Consider the following 19,400-nt stretch of genomic DNA (forward strand, 5'->3'; position numbering starts at 1 on the left):
GGAGGGTGGGTGGAGAAGGATTCAGTTACATGATTTTTGCTTGGCATTTACTTTGATATTCAGGTCTAATTAAAAGCTCTACTTTTTCTAAAAGTAGAAAATAAAGTCATGAATAGATGACATGGGACACAACAATACCTGACAGGTTACACAGTTACAAAGTACTTTCACACGCACTGCCTCACTGGATCCTCATCACAAACCTAAGGATTGCCAGAGACAAGCTAGTACAGACCCAGTAAAGGATGGAACCCTGGGACAAAGAGTCCAGGCATCAGGATCCCATTTTAAATAAGGGACTGTGCCTCAGGGAAGTTAAGGATCCCTTAACGGAGCTGGGACATGGGCCCCCAGCTCCAGGATAAAAACGTTTTACATCTGTACAAAAGTATCTGACCTTGTTCATTTTAAGTAATGTGGAAAATCACAGGATCCTATTATTTCCATCAAGAAGAAAACTTAGAGGTCTAATTCCATGCCCTCGTTCTACAGATGCTACAATAGGTATGGAGAAATTCGTCACCTGCCCAAAGTCACACAGCCGCAAGTAGGATAACTGAGATGTGAACCCAGGTCCTCTTCCTCCACACGCAGGATTTTTACACTACACCAAGGCTTGGATGGTACTCTCATTTTTACATTATAACTAGTGTAGTAGCAATCATCATAATCATAATCTAGCATTTACATAGCACTTTAAGGTTTACAAAATGCTTTACAAATATTATGTCATTTCATCCTCACAATAATCCTGGAAGATTATGGTCTCCATTTTACAGATGAGGAAACTAAGAAAGGCAGAGCTTAGGTGACATGTTCAAGGTCACTCAGCTAGTGCTTGAGGCTAGATTCAAACTCAGGTTTTTCTGATTTCTGGTCGATTTTTCTAACTTCTAATCAATGCACCAACTAAAAACTCCTTCTAATTGTAGTATTTTGAGTTTTGTAATTCAAATAATAAAAAAAGTCTAAAATTTTGTTGAAATTTTAATTCAACAGAGTTGATTTATACTTATACTTATTTATACAGAGTTCATTTACACTTATTCTATTCACTGTAGGGTTGGGAAGTAGGAATAAGTATATAATTTTATAAATCACAGAACCTCAAGGCTAGAAGGGTCCTCAGAGGCTGTCTAGTTCAACCACATCTGAATAACAAATTCCTCAACACCAGACCCAGTAAATGTTTATGCAGCCCTTGCTGCAAGAACACCAGTGAGGCTGAACCCTACTACTTCCCAAGGCAGACCCTTTCACTCTGGGATCTTTCTAATGTTAGGAAGTTTTGGGTTTTTTTTCCAACACCCACGTCTTTTACCTACTTTTCTGTAGAGCCACAGAAGACAAGTTAATAACCCTCTTCCATGTGACAGACCTTCAAATATGTGAAGATAGGTACCATGTTCTCCTAAGTCTTGTATTCTCTAAGGTGAATATTCTCTGTTCAATCAAATGGCACCCAGGACTCAACACAATACTCCATAGATGCAGTCAAGTCCTGGGAGAGTACAATCTCTGGATTATCTTTTCCCCAGGCCTAGACTCTACCCTTTTCTTAACTCAGCCTGAGATTACAATTCTTCTTTTGGCAATCAAATCAGTAAAGCTTGCAGTTCACTAGAATTGCCAGATCTTTTCACATTAAGAACTGTCTAGCTATTCTTACCCACCTTCAGGAAGTTGATCTTTCTGAAACTAAGTCTAAGATTTTATATTTAATCCTAGTAAAGTGCATCTTATTAGAGTCATCCCGATGTTCTATTGTCATTTGTTGAGGGCTTTTTGGATCTTGTCATCCAACGAGTCAGCTGTTTCTTCCAGCTTTCTGTTAACTTCGTATTTCACAATCATGCCATCTATACCTTCATCTGATGCACTGAAGGAAAAAAAAGGTTCAACGGCAAAGTGCTTAGCCCAGAACCTGGAACACTAGAGACTTTCTGCCAGAGTAAAACTAAGGATGGCTCTTATCTGAGTCTCGCCATCTGAACAATTCTGAAGCCATTTAACTGTACAGTCATTTAGTCCCAATCTTTTTTCCCCACGAGAATAGAATAAGATATTTTAAAGCCTTTGCTGAAACAGAAATAAAATCTAACTATGCCATCACCATGATCTGCTAGTCTAGTACCCCAATCAATGAAGGAAATGAGGTTAGTCTTCCCCCTTGACGAAGCAATGTTACAGCTGGTACGATGCCTGGCACATGGCAGCTGCTTAAGAATTCATGCTGCTTGACCGATGGCTTTCTTTTCTAGATGCTAACTGATAAACATCCCTTTAGGAACATGTTCTAGAATTTGGCCAGGATTCAAAGTCAAGCTTTCTGATCAGTACAATGTGCAGATTTCACGTGTTTCACTTCTGGAGGGCATTTATCCTTCTCCATTCTTGGGACCCTTTCCCTATTCTCCAAAATCTTTCAAAGGCCTCTGATGTGGCTTAGCAACCGTAGCTCCTCATGCTTTCAGCAGCCCAGGTAATCTGGGCCTGGTGACCCCGACTTATCAAGTGCAACCAGGTTCCTTCTTAGAAGCTCTCTACTTGTGTTGGGTATCATCCTTCTTGGTCATTTTGGTTCTGTTCTTTGTATCCCAAAGAACATTCTCTTTGGTGGAGAAAGCCTAGTAAAATAAAATTTGAGTAGCTCCTCTCCATTGGATACTCCCATCCTATCCAAGCAGGAGATCCACCTCTTCTAGTCTCTTCTTTTCTCCAATATTGCTTTTAGGTGTTTTACTGATGCTTTTTGCTTTAATATAACATTCATTTTGAACATACTCTCTCCAGCCCTCCACTGAGACAGGAAAAAAATCCCGTTCATTCAAACCAATTAACAAACAGATCATGTCTGACAGCTACACCAAGAGTAGTCCACTTCTTAACTAAAAGAAAGCAAGTTATTTCCTCATTTCTTCTCCAAGGCCAAGCTCCAGAATCACTATAATTACTGCAAAAATGTCCAGTGTTTCTTTCCATTTGTATTGCTGTAGTCGATACTGTTTTCCTAGTACAGTATAGGTCTCTCTGAATTAATGTAATTTTTCCCTCTGAATTCCTCACATTCACTGTTACTTATATTCTATTATATGCATATGCCTTATTGGTTCAGCTATTTCATAAATTATGGATATCTACTCTGTTTCCAGTTCTTTGCTACCTCAAAAAAGGTTGCTATGCAATTTGGAACTACACCCCAAAAGTCATTCAATTGTTCCTATCATATGCAGAGTACCAGTGGGCTCATCCTCCAATGAGATCAAAGTTGGAAAGGCCTCATGCACAAAAATAACCACAGTACCACTTTTTGTTGTAAAAAGAACAAGAAACAAAGTAAGTGTCTATCAGTTGGAGAATGGCTGAAAAAATTATGGTATATGAATGTGATGGAATATTATTGAGCCATAAGAAATGAGGGATTCAGAAAAACCTGAGAAATTTTGTATGAACTGATACAGGGTGAAGTGAACAAGCCCAGTAGAACAATTTATATAATGACTATAAGTCAAATTACCAATCATAACTTCAGAAGACCAAGGATGAATTAATTGTGCTTCCTACCTCTTGGCAGAGAGGTGATGGACTAGAAGTGCTTAAGTGATATACATTTTCAGCTATGACCAATGCATGGATTTGATTTTGGGGACTATACAAAGGAGAGCTTTTACTAGGGACAGGAAGGAGGAGGGGGGAGAATGGAAAGGAACATAGTGATATAAAACTGAAAAAGGATGAAGAGTGTCAAGGAATCATTTAAAAATACACAGGAGAGCAGAAGGATTTTCAGATAATCTGGGTTGTGCTGGAACTACCATGCTAAATTTGAAATACACTTTCAAAAAAACTAGCTGTAGGGGCAGCTAGGTGGCGTAGAGGATAAAGCACAGGCCCTGGATTCAGGAGGATCTGAGTTCAAATCCAGCCTCAGACACTTGACATTTACTAGCTGTGTGACCTTGGGCAAGTCACTTAACCCTCATTTCCCCACAAGTTAAAAAACAACAACAAAAAACTAGCTGTACATGATAGAATGTCACAGTTTCTTTTTGTTTTCTTGACCTTTAATTGGTAAATATTACTTTTGTTGATGTTTCTCAAGTTCCTAATAAAATGGGAGAAATGAAACAAAGGGCTATTATGAATACTTTGATAGCTACAGTACTTTTGCCTTTGACTTTCTTGAGTTCAATACTTTTGTTTTCTCCTTTTAAATAAAACCCCTTTTTGTCCTCCTTACTTTTCCTCATGAACCTATTTATTCTTAGCTTTAGCACTTCTTACATGATAATCTTACTGTAAGACGGTGCTACAGTTTTGTGTTCATTCTCTACTACCTACTCTGGATTCCATCTACTCCATATGTTTTAAAAACTTAAGTTGATCGATAAGTTCTCTGTGCATCTACATGGGTCTCATCAGACAACTTGCCCTTTTCCTCTTCACTGGAATGTTTCTTCACACCAGGCCAGGGACACGTTTCCCAAACTCCTCTATCTCTTCTTTTTGTGCACATGGTTGGCAGTTTACATAAGTAGCAGAATGTCAGCTCCTCCTGTGCAGGGGCTACCATTTCATTTTGGTCTCCGTGTGCTCAGCACATGGACCTAGTGCCTGGCCTGTAGGAGGGCTTCAACAAATGCCTGGCAAACTGAAATGGATTGAGTAACAGCATGTTTTCTGTTTCTGCCCTCATTAATCTTCCTGCAAAGACTCCACCATGCTCCTCCTCTGGCATTTCCACACAACTTTATTTTCTTCACACACGATGCTATTCCAACCTCACTTTGACTTATCCTGTTCCCTCTCAATGAGGGAATCTGGACTGGATTATGGCACTGATTCTAATTATGGTTCTCATTCCATTGAGTCTCGGTGATGTCTGAAGCAAAACCTGCTCCCTCAAATCTGAATGTCTAGAGTTTCTTGCTCATTATTGAAGCAGAAAAGATATTGGGAAAAATCTGTAAGGGTCCCATGCAAACTAGGGTTTTGTTGTTATAAAACTGACTTTTGAGAGATGAAAGAATATTATCAGTCTTTTGGATGACAATCTTTTCCCACAGGATTTGAGAAACTCTTCCTTATATTCCAACCACAAGGGCTAAAATGAGTACTGAAGCTGACATAGTTGATAAAACATAGTAAATAAGTAAAAGAGAGCTTGAAATGTCCTATAAAACTTCACCTACAACATACATTTTAGATAACCATTTATTCTAATTTTTTCCACATTACTTAAAATGAACAAAGAAAGGAATTTTATATAAATGTAAGTAGTATTTAATTTTAATTTCTTTTGAGCATTGTTATTGGTATAATATTTATTCAGTGGCTAAATTTTGTACTACTATACCTAGCCTAGTGCCATGTATATATTAGGTACTTAATAAATGTCTGTTGGAAAAGTGAATACTTCCATTTTTGAAATGAAAATTCACACACACACAACTAATCATCATAGCTCCATACATTTAGGTAAGGTTTCATCAACAGAGGAACCTATGCAGATTTTGAATCATTTAAACTTCCTGATAGTCTTTCTGGCAACATATTTTGTGTACATTACAACAAACAAAAAAGTTAAGCAAATGAATCCAAGGCGACTTACAGAGTAATTTTAATTCTTTCTGTGAAATGGACTCTGGTGCCTGTAAAAAGACAAATGTTTGTTTTGTTCCAGAGCAAAAACAGAGGTTTAGAAGAAAATTCAATGAGCAATAGGGTCAATAACAGATCAGAAGAGCTTTTCCCAGGACCTGGGAGAGTATTTTTAAAATGGGATTGTATAAACTAAAACAGAGCCTGGGTCAACAACTCACCTGACCTATAGATTGAAGCAATTTGGCAGCATGATTACCCACAGCAGCAGCATCTGTTTTTGCTTTTTCACGGTAACTAGAAAATAGGAGAATTAAAAATAGCTACTCAGAGCACAGTCTGAAATACTGTTAAAATTAATATCCTGAAACTACACAACAAAAGGCATACATTTCTCCTTGTCAACAAGATGCTGGTTTGGTAATATCTGACATTTGGTATCACACAGTACTACAGGAAAATGACACTTGTAATCAGTGGAGGCAGCCTAGCATGGAATTAAAAGCACTGGATTCCAGGAGTTAAAAAATTTGGATTTTGGTTCTGACTCCACAAAACTTGAGCCTGATTTATCTATAAACTCGAGGACTGATTTGTATAATCTGTCTCTTTCCAGCTTTGAATCTTTGATCATATGTATACTATGGGTAAAACCTAAAATAGTTCTAATGTTACTTGGAATTCCGTCTTTATTATGTGTTCTACTCATTTTGAGACAAATATTCCAATACACTGATGAAATATAAGAAGACAGAGAAAGGCCTCAAACAATTTGATTGGATCCTCTGTGGAAAATATATGAGAATGAACAACTTTATGATGAAGCATCTTACCTACTGACAGAGAGGTAATAAACTCAAGATACAGAATGAGATACACTTTTGGACATGGTCAATGTGGGAATTTGTCTTACTTGACTATGAATATTTGTTACAGAGATTTTGTTTTTCATTTTTCTCAGTTTGAAAGGAGATAGAGGAGGTTGTGGGGAGCTAGGAATGACTGCCAAAAAAAAAAATAAAGAAAAGAGGGTCACTGAAACATGTTTTGAAATGCACAGAAGAGACCAGAAGGAAGGCCAGAATTACATACAAACAGGACAGCCTTTGGAAATAACATGTTAGATTTATTATATACTTAAAAGAAGAGCAAGTGTTACATAATAGATTAATAGTCTCATGTACAACTATCCTGGTTCTACTGAGTAAAAGGAAGTGATTATCCTGGTTGTTTTTTTTAAGAATTAAAAAATGACGAAAAAAATCTCTGGAAGGAACACGAACAAGAAATGAACAGGATGTTTTTTTTCTATTTTAAGGTTTTCCATCATTGCTCTGATTTTTTTTCTCTTATAACATGACTAATGCAGAAATAGGATTCATGTTATTATGTGTATATATATATATATATATATATATATATATATATATATATATATATATATATATATAATAACCTATATCAGATTACCTGCTGTCTAGGGGAGGGGGGAGGGAGGGAGAAAAATCTGAAATTGTAAAGCTTGTATAAACAAAGGTTGAGAACTATCTTTACATGTAACGGAAAAAAATAAAATACTTTATTAATTAAAAAAAAAGAAATGAACAGGATGAAAAGTTATGGATGGTATCTGTATCAAGAGCACAGAGCCACTGAAATATTTACATATATATGAAGTTCCATTTTCACCCTAGGGAATCCAAGGAACTTCATATAATTTATTTGATCTCTTATTTGAATCAGTGAAAGACATTATTTATACATAGGGAACCAGTGGAACAGTAAGGTTAAAGATTTTTTCCAAAACTACATTATCTTGAAAAAAAAAATTACTTACATATTTTGTAATTTTATAAACTTTCCAGAATCTGCAATCATATCAGGAATAGTGCCTCGCACAGGTAAATTTCCTTGTCCTTCTCTTGCCACAAATTCTTTTAAAGCCCGAGCCAGAATCCAAAAGGGTGGACTCTATAAGCACGTAAAACAAAATGCCAACTGAAATTTCACTTTGTAAAATGTGTGTTTAGGTAACAGTACTCTTAAAGAATCTTATTACCTGTTTGGTAATATTGATACAGCGATCATCATTGAATATGTCTTCAATACTGCTTGGTATCTAGAAAAGAACAAAGAAAGCATTCATTTCTATTTCTTATTTAAGAACAGGGAGGGGCGGCTAGGTGGTGTAGTGGATAAAGCACCCGCCCTGGATTCAGATCCAGCCTCAGGCACTTGACACTTACTAGCTGTGTGACCCTGGGCAAGTCACTTAACCCTCATTGCCCCACCAAAAAAAAAAAGTCATAGATTGTTTAATTCTTCGGATTTGAATCCCCAATGCCCAGAACAATTCCAGGCACATAGCTGGCATTGCTGTGCTTGCTGACTGATAACTTGATCTATTCTCCAATATTAATGAAAGAGGTAAAAGTTTATATGTATTCATACTTGAAAACTGAATAATTCCATATTTATTAAACACTCATTGTGTCCATTGCCATATGTTAGATTCTGGGACAAATAAAAAATTTAAATAAGACATGGTGCCAGTTAACATGAAATTTATAACCTAGTAAGGGGATATGACACACACATAAGTAATTATAATCAGTAACATTCCAAACAAGCCTATTAAAGACAAAGTTCTCTGTGAGGTTCCAAATGCAGGTAGATCAGGGAAGATTTCATGGAGGAGGGAGAAAGTGATAGGAATAAGAAAGGCCTCTTTTGTGGCTTATTATTTGAGTTAAGTCTCAAAGGAAGCCAGAGAAGCAAGGAAACAGAGACCAGAGGCAGGGCACTCTAGTTATGAAGGACAATCAGTAATAAGGTCAGAAGACGAAATGTCCTGTATGAGGAAAAGCAAGAAGATTCCATCAAGCTCATACTAAGAAAGTTGATTTTTGAAGCCAAAAGTAAGATGTTCTATATTTAACCCAATTTAATTTCATCTTATTAGATCTGAGCCAATGTTTTAACTTGCCAAGATCTTTATGCATCCTGTCTCATCCAGTATGTTAACTATTCCCCAGAAGTTTTATGTCATCTATAAATTTGATAAAGATGCCATCTTTGCTTTGAAGTCATTACCAGATCTTTGCACAAGGAAGCTTGCACTGAAGGAATGACTGGAAAGAAGAGAGGTAGCTAGGTGTCACAGTGGATAGAGTGCAGCGCCTAGAGTCTGGAGGACCTGAGTTCAAATCTTGCTTTAGACACTTACTCGTTATGTGACCATGGGTAAGTCCCTTAACCTGTCTGCTTCAGTTTTCTCATCTGTAAAATGAGTATAATGATAATAGCGCCTATCTCCAAAGTTTCTGTGAGGATAAAATGAGAACATTTGTAAAGCACCCTGTAAACCTTAAAGCATTATGAGTAAAAATCATTATTAAGAAAGCCTGAAGCTGGGAAGACCAGTAAGTAGTAGTATTGCAATAGTCCAGGGGAGTGGCCATGGGGGCACAAACATGAGATACTGTGGAGGCAGAAAAGATACACCTTGATATCTTATCAGATAGGAAAGGTAAAGAAGAAAAAATTAAAAGTTCAAACCAAATGCTTCCACTGTGAGAAACTGGATAAATGATGGTGCCACTGACAGAAACAATAAAAGCAGGCAGTTGAATACATTTTGGTAGAAATGATAATAAATTTGATTTTATGCATGTTGAAGTTTGAGATGATAGTGAAATATTCACATAGAGATATGCTATGGGTAAGTGGAGACATGAGTTTAGAGTGCAGAAGAAAGATAAGGAGATAAGAGATTTGGGGATCATTTTATAGAACACCTCATAGAGGTGCTCTTGGGAAAGAATGAGATTATACTCTCTCCCTTTGCAGAGAAAGAAAAGAAAACAGCAAAGGACAGGATGTTAATCAGCAAAAGGAGGAAGAAGGAAAATGGAAGAGAACTAGTCAGAGAGACAAAAGGAAAATGAGGACAGCATGGTATCTCTAAAGCCAAGAGAAGGGTGATCAAAAGTATCTGATGCTTCAAAGACATCAAAGAAACTGGGGACTGGAGGGGAAAGGCCATTCAATTTGTTGATAAGAAAGTAAGGGATGACACTTCAGAGGGCAGTAAGAGCACTAGGGGGCAGAAGCCAGACGGCAGTGGTTTTGAGGAGACAACAGAAGCATCAGGTAGGTATAAATAACTTTATTAGAAAAATTTAGCACTAATTATAAGTTACTGTTAACATAAGGAAGGAATGAAGAGACTTCAATATGTCTGTAGTCAGAGGAGGAGGCAAGGGGGAGGGACAGACTAAAAATACACGTGTAACATCTATAGGTTTGGAAAAGTTAACAAAAAAAGAATATGACAATGCTGGAGGGGCTGTGGGAAAACAAGTACATTAATGCACTGCCGAGGGTTAGCTGTGAACTAGTCCAGCCATTATCAAAAGCAATTTGGAACTATGCCCCACCACAAGCTAGTACACTGTACATACTCAATGACCTAGTGATACCACTACTAGGTTTATACCCCAAAGAGATCAAAGAAAGAAGACAAGCATCTATATGTTAAAAAAATAAAACAGAGCAGCTCTTTTTTGTGGTGTCAAAGAACTGGAAACTGAGGAGGATGCTCAACCAGGAAATGGCTGAACAAATTATGGTATATAAATGTGATAGAATGCTACTGCACTATAAAGAATGATGAAAGGGATGGTTTCAGAGCAACATGGGAAAACTTGTATGAACTGATGCAGAATGAGGTCAAAAGAACAACTTATACAATAACAGCAATATTTTAAAGACAAAAACCTTTAAAAGACTGAGGAACTCTAAGTTCCAACCACAATTCCAGAGAACTCAAGATGAAACATGTTACCCACCTCCTGACAGAGGAATGACAGACTTCGGAGAACAGACTGAGACAGATTTTTTTTTTTTGGACATGGTCAGTGCAGGAATTTGTTTTGTTTAACTGCGTATGTTTGTAATAAGAGTTTGATTTTTCTTGCTTTCTCAATTTGGGCAGGGGGAGTGGGGGAAAGGGTCAAAAGAGAATGTGAATATGAAGATAAAATAAAATGTAATAAAAGAAAATAGGAGAAAGGATAAGGCATGGTCTCAGTGTATGCAACATGCCTTTCTTTGACATAGGAGGGAAGGAGAAAGAGGTGGGTGATGATGCTGGGAAGTAGTGAGGGATGGAGAAGGAAAGATGAGAGGGAGTTCTCATCAGATGGCTTCCCGCTTTTCAGTGAAGTAGGCGGCTAAATCATCTGCTGTAAGGGTAAGGCAGGATAATATAGTTGGGGCTTGAGAAAAGTGGAAAAGGTTTGGAATATAACAAAAATATCTGCTAGTGCTAAAATGGACTTAACGGCTTTGAATTTTTCCAACTTTCTGAAAAATAAAGAAAAAGATCACACTGATCAAAACTGAATTAAATAAAACCATCTTACTGGGTGTGACACAAACATGTCTCCAAAATAGTGACAGAACCTGAGCATTAATTACAATAGCTGATTCAACTACAGACTGTGAATGTTACTGTTAATATTGTCAACACCAACTATATCTATGTATATATATATGTGTATATTTATGTTTAAAAAGTAGTTTTTAATGTTATTTGAGCAAAAAAACCACCCTGTTAGGTAGGTAGTACAAGTATTATTATTCCCATTTTACATATAAGGACACTGAGGCTAAAAAAGATTAAGAAACTTGTCTAAGATTACCTAACTAATAGGTTGCAGTGCTAAGAACTAAGGTTTCTCCATCTACAAGTTTTGTATTCCTTTTACTATACCAAAATATCTCAAAGTTATGCATATCTGTATTGTAAAGGCCGTATGGTAGACTTGGAAGGCGCAGACTGGAGTCCCAGCTTTTGACACTTACTAAAGCCTGCACCTAATCTGAGTCTTAGTTCAAATGAGAGAACAGATCAGATGAAAATGTCTAAAGCATTTAGCACCACTTGGCATGTAGTAGGTGCTATATAAATGCTCATTCCCTCCCCTTTCCTTCCTTCCTCCTCTTGTTTCCTTGTGTGTTAAATAGGGATGATATTTATAGTACATTTATCCTGGAATTATGAGGAATGTTTTAAAAACCACCATTATGAATAATTGTAGAAGGCTGACTACAAATGAAATTGATATTAAAAAAACATCTTAAAGATTTATAAGTGGCTACATGTTTTCTGTAAGGGTGAAGAAAGGATAGTGTAAATTCCAAGCATTTTAGAGACATCTTCTTATTGTCTCCTTCAGAGGGGAGGAGACTTTGATGTTCCTAATGGGGCCTGTGCAATGACAGGAACCAGCTCAGAATGGAAAGAAATCCTGGAATGTTCTGGAGCCCTGGGAAGTGTCATGGCTCAGCTAAGCCCTGACATGTGGGGAAGATCAATGAGCTGCCAAGTGGTTATTCCTGGAGTGATTGCTCAGTTTCTGCTACTGACGAGACCTGAAATCACTTTCTGGACTTTGGGGCCATCAGTTGTACTGCTTTATAGCCTCCCGAGAGCCTTAACTAGATAGGATCTCTTTCCCAAAAAATTTCAACCTCGATTTATTTTTAAAAATCGTAAACATTTTGAAATATATAAAATTTCATTAAGAATTTATCATAGGGGCAGCTAGGTGGCGCAGTGGATAGAGCACTGGCCCTGGAGTCAGAAGGACCTGAGTTCAAATCTGGCCTCAGACACTTAACACTTACTAGCTGTGTGACCCTGGGCAAGTCACTTAACCCCAATTGCCTCACTTAAAAAAAAAAAAGAATTTATCATAATGGAGGAAAGCTAGGTGGCATAGTAGATAAATCACTGGTCCTGGATTCAGGAGGACTTGAGTTCAAATTCAGCCTCAGATACTTGACACTTACTAACTGTGTGACCCTGGGCAAGTCACTTAACACTCATTGCCCTGCCCCCCCCAATTATCATAATTCAAATACATTTAATGCAGAAGAAACAAGTATGGGCTTAGCAACAAGAGGTTTTGCAAACTTTAGAAGCACTATATCTCAGTTATTATTTTCCTCCCCATCATTAAATCAATAAACATTTATTAGGTACCCACTCTGTCCCAGGTACTGTGCTAAGCTCTGGGGATGTAAACATGAAAAAGACAGTCCATGCCCTCAAAGAGTTCCCAGTCTAACAGGAGAGGACAGCACACAGAAGCAGGGGTGGGGTGGGGCAGGGTGGAAACATCAGAGAAGCCCCAAAGCTATGAGGCCAGGTAAGCTCCCTCCTTATATGGTGGACATGTCAGACCAACAGAACACTGCTTTTCATACAAGCCTCCCAGCTTCTATCTGTCATCATAAACAAGCACATATACTAACATCTGCTTCATTGGTAAAGGAATGAGAAGACCCCAAAGAACTCCATTATCACTTCTGTATACTCGAGCTAGCTAAAATGGATTGCCATTTTAATGTGGCTTGCATCCAGCAAGCAATACATTTCTTCAAACTCATTGAAACAGGATTCTATTTGTGTTATAAATGTGTATTCAGCCACACCACCCACATTCCGAAAGTGTGTCCAAATTCCTATACATAATTATTATTCAGATGTCAACTCTATTAAAACCCAGTTGCCTTTCATATCCAAATCCTTTCCCACTAGCAATTTTTTTAAATGCCTGAAACTATGGTCACAGGGCAATCAAACTGTGCATTCCCTTTGATCCAACAATACCACTACTAGGTCTGTATCTCAAAAAGATTATAAAAAAGGGAAAAGGACCCACATGTACAAAAATATTTATAGCTGCTCTTTTTGTGGTGGCAAAGAACTGGATATGGAGAGATGCCCATTAACTGGGGAATGGCCATACAAATTGTGGTATATGAATGTAATGGAATACTATTGTGCTGTAAGAAATGATGAACAGGCAGATTTCAGAAAAAACCTGGGAAGACTTAGATGAACTGATGCTCAGTAAAGTAAGCAGAACCAGGAGAACATTGTACACAGCAACAGCAACACTGTGTAATGATCAGCCGTGAAGTACTTAGCTCTTCTCAGCAATACAACGACCCAAAATAATTCTAAAAGCCTCATGATGAAATATGCTAGCCCCATCCAGAGAAAGAACTGATGAAGTCTGAATGCAAACTGAATCATACTATTTTCACTTTGGTTTTTTTTTGTGTAGTTTTTTCCTTTTGTTCTCTTTCTTCTTATACAACATGACTAATATAGAAATATATTTTACATGATTGCACATATATATAACCTATATCAAATTGTTTACTATCTCAAGGAGGAGGGAGGGGAAGTAGGGAGAAAATTTCTAGCTAAAACTTTTATTTAAAAGAATGTTAAACATTGTCTTTATGTGTAATTGAAAAAAATAAAATACTATTTAAAAGGAAAAATAAAAATACCTAAGAAATACCTGAGAATAGCAGAAAGAAACTGGTTTGGTATTTAGGAGATGTGGGTTCATCTCTTGCATCTCTAATGCTGACTAGCTATGTAATGATTGGCAAATCTCTTCTATTCCTGAACTTCAGTTTCTCCATTTATAAAATGAGAACAACAGAGCTAACTTATAAGGTTGTTATAAGAAAATGCTTTATAAACCTTACAATAATCAACTCCAGGGACTCCCTATGACCTCCAGGATCAAATATAAAATCCTGTTTGGCCTTTAAAGCCCTTCACTGACTTTGTTCCAACAGCAGAACCAAGATGGCAGAGTAGAGGAAGCAGCCAAGCTCTCCCAAAATCCCTCCAGACAACTTTAAAATAACACCTCAAATCGAATTACAGAGCAACACAGCCAACAAAAGGTCAGAGTGAGATATTTTTCTAGACTAAAACAATTTTAAGAGATCAGAAGATGTCTGTGATACTGGGTGGGGGCTGGCCTGGAGCCCATGTGATGGCAACAACAGCTGTGGGCCTTGGAGGAAGCAATAACAGCAGCAGAAGCTTTGGGAGTTCTCAAGATGGAGACAATAAGGGGATCCGACAACTGGTCAGAAAAAGATTGTGGGGGCAGTTGGTGATGCACTGGATAGAGCACTGGCCCTGGAGTCAGGAGGACCTGAGTTCAAACACTTGACATTTACTAGCTGTGTGACCCTGGGCAAGTCAGAAGGATAGAAGGACCGGAAGGATGGAAGGAAGAACGGAAGGACAGACGGAAGGAAGTGCTAGCATGGGGCCCAGGATCAAGCACTTTTTGGAAACTCCACCGTGCAGTCCCACTTCCAGAATGGAAAGGAGTGCTTGTAGTCACAAGAGATCAGAGACCCTAAGAAGCATATTGATTTCAATCACAAGGGATCAAGAGCCCTAAGGAGCACCATCACTTGTTGATCCAAGGAAGCAGGGGTCCTGAGGAGCAATATGGTTTTCAGTCCCAAGGGAGTAAGGGTGCTTCCTGGGTAAGGATTGGAGTGCAGAACAGAAAAGCAATGACCAAACCTCTGCCCAAATCATACTACCTTAGAAGACTGAAAACTGACAAACCTCCAGAACTAGCTCTGAAAATAGCAATATGGAAAAAACCTGAAGCTTGGGACCATGCAACCTAACCTCAGAAAAAGAACCCAACTTTTTTTTTGTGTGTGTGTGTGTGGGGGGGGCCAATGAGGGTTAAGTGACTGGCCCAGGGTGACACAGTTAGTAAGTGTCAAGTGTCTGAGGCCGGATTTGAATTCAGGTCCTCCTGAATCCAGGGCTGGTGCTCTATCCATTGAGCCACCTAGTTGTCCCAAAAGAGCCCAACTTTAACATAAAGTTCAAAGTCAAGAAATAGGCTGGAAAACTGAACAAATAACAAAAAAAGAACCTAACTATAAAAAGGTACTATAATGACAGGGAAGACCAAACCACAAATTTAAAAGGCTGTAAAAGCAGCTACAAAGCAAAGCAAAGCAAAGCAAAATAAAACAAACAAGCAAACAAACAAAAAAGTGGGCACAAGCCCAACAAGAATCCCTAGAAGAGCTTAAAAAATAATTTAAAATATAAAATAAGAGTGGCAGAAGTAAAATTAGGAAAAGAAATGAGAGTGGTGCAAGAAAATTATGAAAAGACAACAGCTTGGTAAAAGAGGAACAAAAAATACTGAAGAAAGTAACACCCTAAAAAATATAACTGGCCATACAGTAAAAGAAGTACAAAACTTCACTGACCTGAAAAAACAGAATTGGGTAAGTGAAGCTAATGAATTCACAAGACATCAAGAAATAATAAAACAAAATTTAAAAAAATGAAAAATAGAAGAAAATGTGAAAAATTTTAACAGAAAAACACCTGACCTGGAAAATAGATGAAGGAGAGATAATTTAAGAATTATTGGATTGCCTGAAAGCCATATTCACAGAAAGAGCCTAGACATATTTCAAGAAATTATAAAGAAAACTGCCTCAATATCCTATTTTCACAAGCTAAAACAGAAACTGAAAGAATCCACCAATCAATTCCTGAAAGGGATCCCAAAATGAAAACTCCCAAGAAAATTAGAGCCAAATTCTAGAGCTACCAGTTCAAAGAAAAAATACTTCAAAAAGAAAGAAACTATTTAAATACCATGAAGCCACAATCAGGATTACACAAGATTTAGCAGCTACCACATTAAAGGAAGGCAAAAGAGCTAAGATTACAACTGAGAATAATCTAGTTAGCAAAATTGAATATTCTTTCACAGGGGGAAATGGACATTTAATAAAACAGAGGACTTTCAAGCATTCCTGATGAAAAGACCAGAGAGGAATAGAAAATACGACTTTCAAATACAAGACTCAAGAATCATAAAAAGAGAAAATAAGGTTAGACTTTTTACAGTCCTATATGGGAATATGCTACATGAAACTCCTAAGAATTTTATCATTATTAAGGCAGTTAGAAGGTCTCTACATAGACAGAGGGCACATTTGTGAGTCTATTATGTTGGGATAATATTTTTTAAAATGGATGCACTGGGAGAAAGGGGAAGAGAGAAGAATGGGGAAAATTATCTCACATAAAAGAGGGATATAAGGAAGAGCTTTTCCAGTGGACAGGAAAATGAGGTGGGGGCTAACACTTGAACCTCACTCTCATCTGAATTGGTTTAAAGAGGAAAGAATAGATATACACATTCAACTGGACATAGAAATATATTTTACCCAACAGGGAAGTATGAGGGGAAGGGGATAACAGAAAGGGAGGGGAGTGATAAGAAAGGTCAGATTAAGGGAGGGACTGGTCAGAAACAAAAGAGACTTTTGTCTGAGTAGGGGACATTTCATGAATGTTATTAGGGTAAGCAAAAACCTAGAAAGCATGAGAAAATTATTAATAACAGGGTGTTTTGGGGACTCAGAGACCCCCCTTTTACACATACTCAGGAACTCTAGCTGGTTTTGCAGGGCTAGCCAAAAGACAGGAGAATTTCAAAGGAAATGTAGAATGACCTTGCTGACCACCTATAGGAAGTTATCTCACTAAAAACCATACCTACCTGAAAGCTTTTCCTTTCAGAGGGTCTGCCTTCTGTACTCTGACGTCAGCGCATGCTGCTCATGGGCCACCCTCAAGTCCAATGAACCAATAGATTTGAATGAAACTAGCCAATTAGCTTTAAGCAAAGCAGTGTGTAAAGGTGGGCTCTCTTCCAGCCTACAGGAAGCTTACAGAGTCAAGCTCTCTCTTGGCCCTGGAACTTGATGGATGCAGATGCTGCCTACTATGGCTCCCCACTATCTCTCCTTAACTTTCTGAGCCATGTGCTCTTTTTACTAATATTTAATATGCTTTAATAAATGCTTAATGCCCCCAAACTGGTACAGTAGCCTCTAATTTCTAAGTAATAAATATATGATAAACCCCAGCCATGTTCCTTAAAGCTTGAGACAATTATAGGGCAACCATAAATTTTTAATCGCCACAAAAGGTTATGATCTGGAGTAGTGTCACATAAAATAGAAAATAGTTATGTGTATAATAAGTTATTGGGTACATTTTTTGGGGGGGTGTGAGGCAACTGGGGTTAAGTGACTTGCCCAGGGTAACACAGCTAGTAAGTGTTAAGTGTCTGAGCTGGATTTGAACTCAGGTCCTCCTGACTCCAGGGCCACCTAGCTGCCCCCATTGGGTACATTCTTATAGACTGCTACATTTATAACGTTCTTGATGGTTTAAATGTTGGATGTGTGTGAAAAGTTATGGGTAAAACTCAATTTAATAGATAAACCAGAAGAATCTGCCTTCTATTTAAAGTTTATACATTCTGCTGCTGTACTTGCAATAACCAAAAGTCAGAGAACATCAAGGCAACAAAGGCTTTGATTTAATTAGCAAGTAGCTAGCAGTTAAGGGCATTTGACTGACAGCTAAAATCACAAAAGAGAATGGACTGGGGTGAGAAAGAGCAATAAATTCACAAGAACCACTCATAAATAATAAAATTAAAGCCCTTTACCAGTAAGCGCTTCTTACCTTTCTAGTCTTCTTACCCTTTGTTCCCCTTCCATGAACACTATGACTCAGCTATAACAATCTACTTACTGTTCCTGGAATAGGCCCTCCATCTCCCTTTTCAGTGACTTCGTACTGACTGTCCTCCATGCCTGGAGTGCTCTCCCTTGTCAATTCTAACTCCTACCTTCAAGGCAGCTCAAATCCTACCTTCTGGCAAGGGATCTTTCCTAGTCATCACCTTCCCTCCCCTCCAAAGTCCCTTCTTGCTAAAGTTACCTTCCTTTTAGCCCATAGCTGTCTTGTATCTCCCTAATCATTTGTATGTTGTCTCTCCCACATCAGACGGTGGGCTCCTTTTGCCTTTCTTTGTACTCTTGGCATTTATCATTATGCCCGACAAATATCAAGTGCTTGACTATTTAATGAATTGATAATACTCACAATACCTGAGTGGTACTAAGTGCTGTGTTCACATTTTTAATAGCTTCTTCAAAATTTTCTTCATCTTCTGGAACACCATTTTCATTCTTCAGAATACCTGTTAAAGCAGAAATGAACAGAGATGAGTTCTTCCTTCTCTCATTTTGCCATGGTTTGGTCTCTTGATGGCTTGGGTAGGCTAAATAGTGATTCTATGTCTTTGGATCAGAAACCCTGAGGGTGTCCCCCCCCCCAATCTATTTTTTTTTTCCTGACAAGGTAAAAGAGGTCTTTCTTTCCCTTCTTATTGAGCCTTAATCACTGACCGGGAGTTGCTTCAGGCAAATTGAGACCTGAGAAAAGCCTTAGCTTAAGAGGCCAAGGTTTCCCACTGAATCCCCAGCCATCTCCAGTCATCTTATTTTGTTTTGTTTTAATGGGGCAATGAGGGTTAAGTGATTTGCCCAGGGTCACATAGCTAGTAAATGTCAAATGTCTGAGGCCGGATTTGAACTCAGATCCTCCTGAATCCAGGGCCAGTGCTTTACCCACTACACCACCTAGCTGCCCCCATCTCCAGTCATCTTAACATATATCTTGCCTCTGGACCCAGATGGCTCGGGAGGAGAGAGTGAGGCTGGTGACCTGGCACTTAAATCTGATTCACTGCAAGTCATGGCATCTGTCATAGTCCTTTTCAAGAACAAAGGACAAACAACAACAACCCCATCATTTTACATTCTAGTATTTTAAGGGGCAAGTCAGTACGCTGTACCTTAGGATGGATATGATTTATGAAAAGCTTAAAACTTTATATGAAAAATGGATCTTGATAATATGGAAATATGTTTTGCATAGCCTGTATATGCATAACCTTTATCAAACTGCTTGTCTTCTCAATCATGAGGGAGAGAGGGTGGGAGAGAATTTGAAGGTTAAAAATTGTTTTTACATGTAATTGGGAAAAGAGTCAAAA

At 38.0% G+C, this 19,400-nt stretch overlaps 1 protein-coding gene across 1 annotated transcript in view; it reads right to left on the reverse strand.

The window, feature by feature from the left end:
- NAE1 (NEDD8 activating enzyme E1 subunit 1) overlaps window positions 1-19,400 on the reverse strand; it is a 48,035-nt gene that overhangs the window by 8,521 nt on the left and 20,114 nt on the right. Inside the window, exons 11-15 of the mRNA XM_043987747.1 lie at window positions 18,451-18,542; window positions 7,661-7,720; window positions 7,439-7,572; window positions 5,823-5,898; window positions 5,612-5,651 (exon numbers count right to left, since the gene is read on the reverse strand). Coding sequence (XP_043843682.1) covers window positions 5,612-5,651; window positions 5,823-5,898; window positions 7,439-7,572; window positions 7,661-7,720; window positions 18,451-18,542 — 402 coding nt within the window. The remainder of the gene's footprint in view (window positions 1-5,611; window positions 5,652-5,822; window positions 5,899-7,438; window positions 7,573-7,660; window positions 7,721-18,450; window positions 18,543-19,400) is intronic.

This window comes from Dromiciops gliroides, chromosome 2 (assembly GCF_019393635.1).
Source record: "Dromiciops gliroides isolate mDroGli1 chromosome 2, mDroGli1.pri, whole genome shotgun sequence".
Lineage (NCBI taxonomy): Eukaryota > Metazoa > Chordata > Mammalia > Microbiotheria > Microbiotheriidae > Dromiciops > Dromiciops gliroides.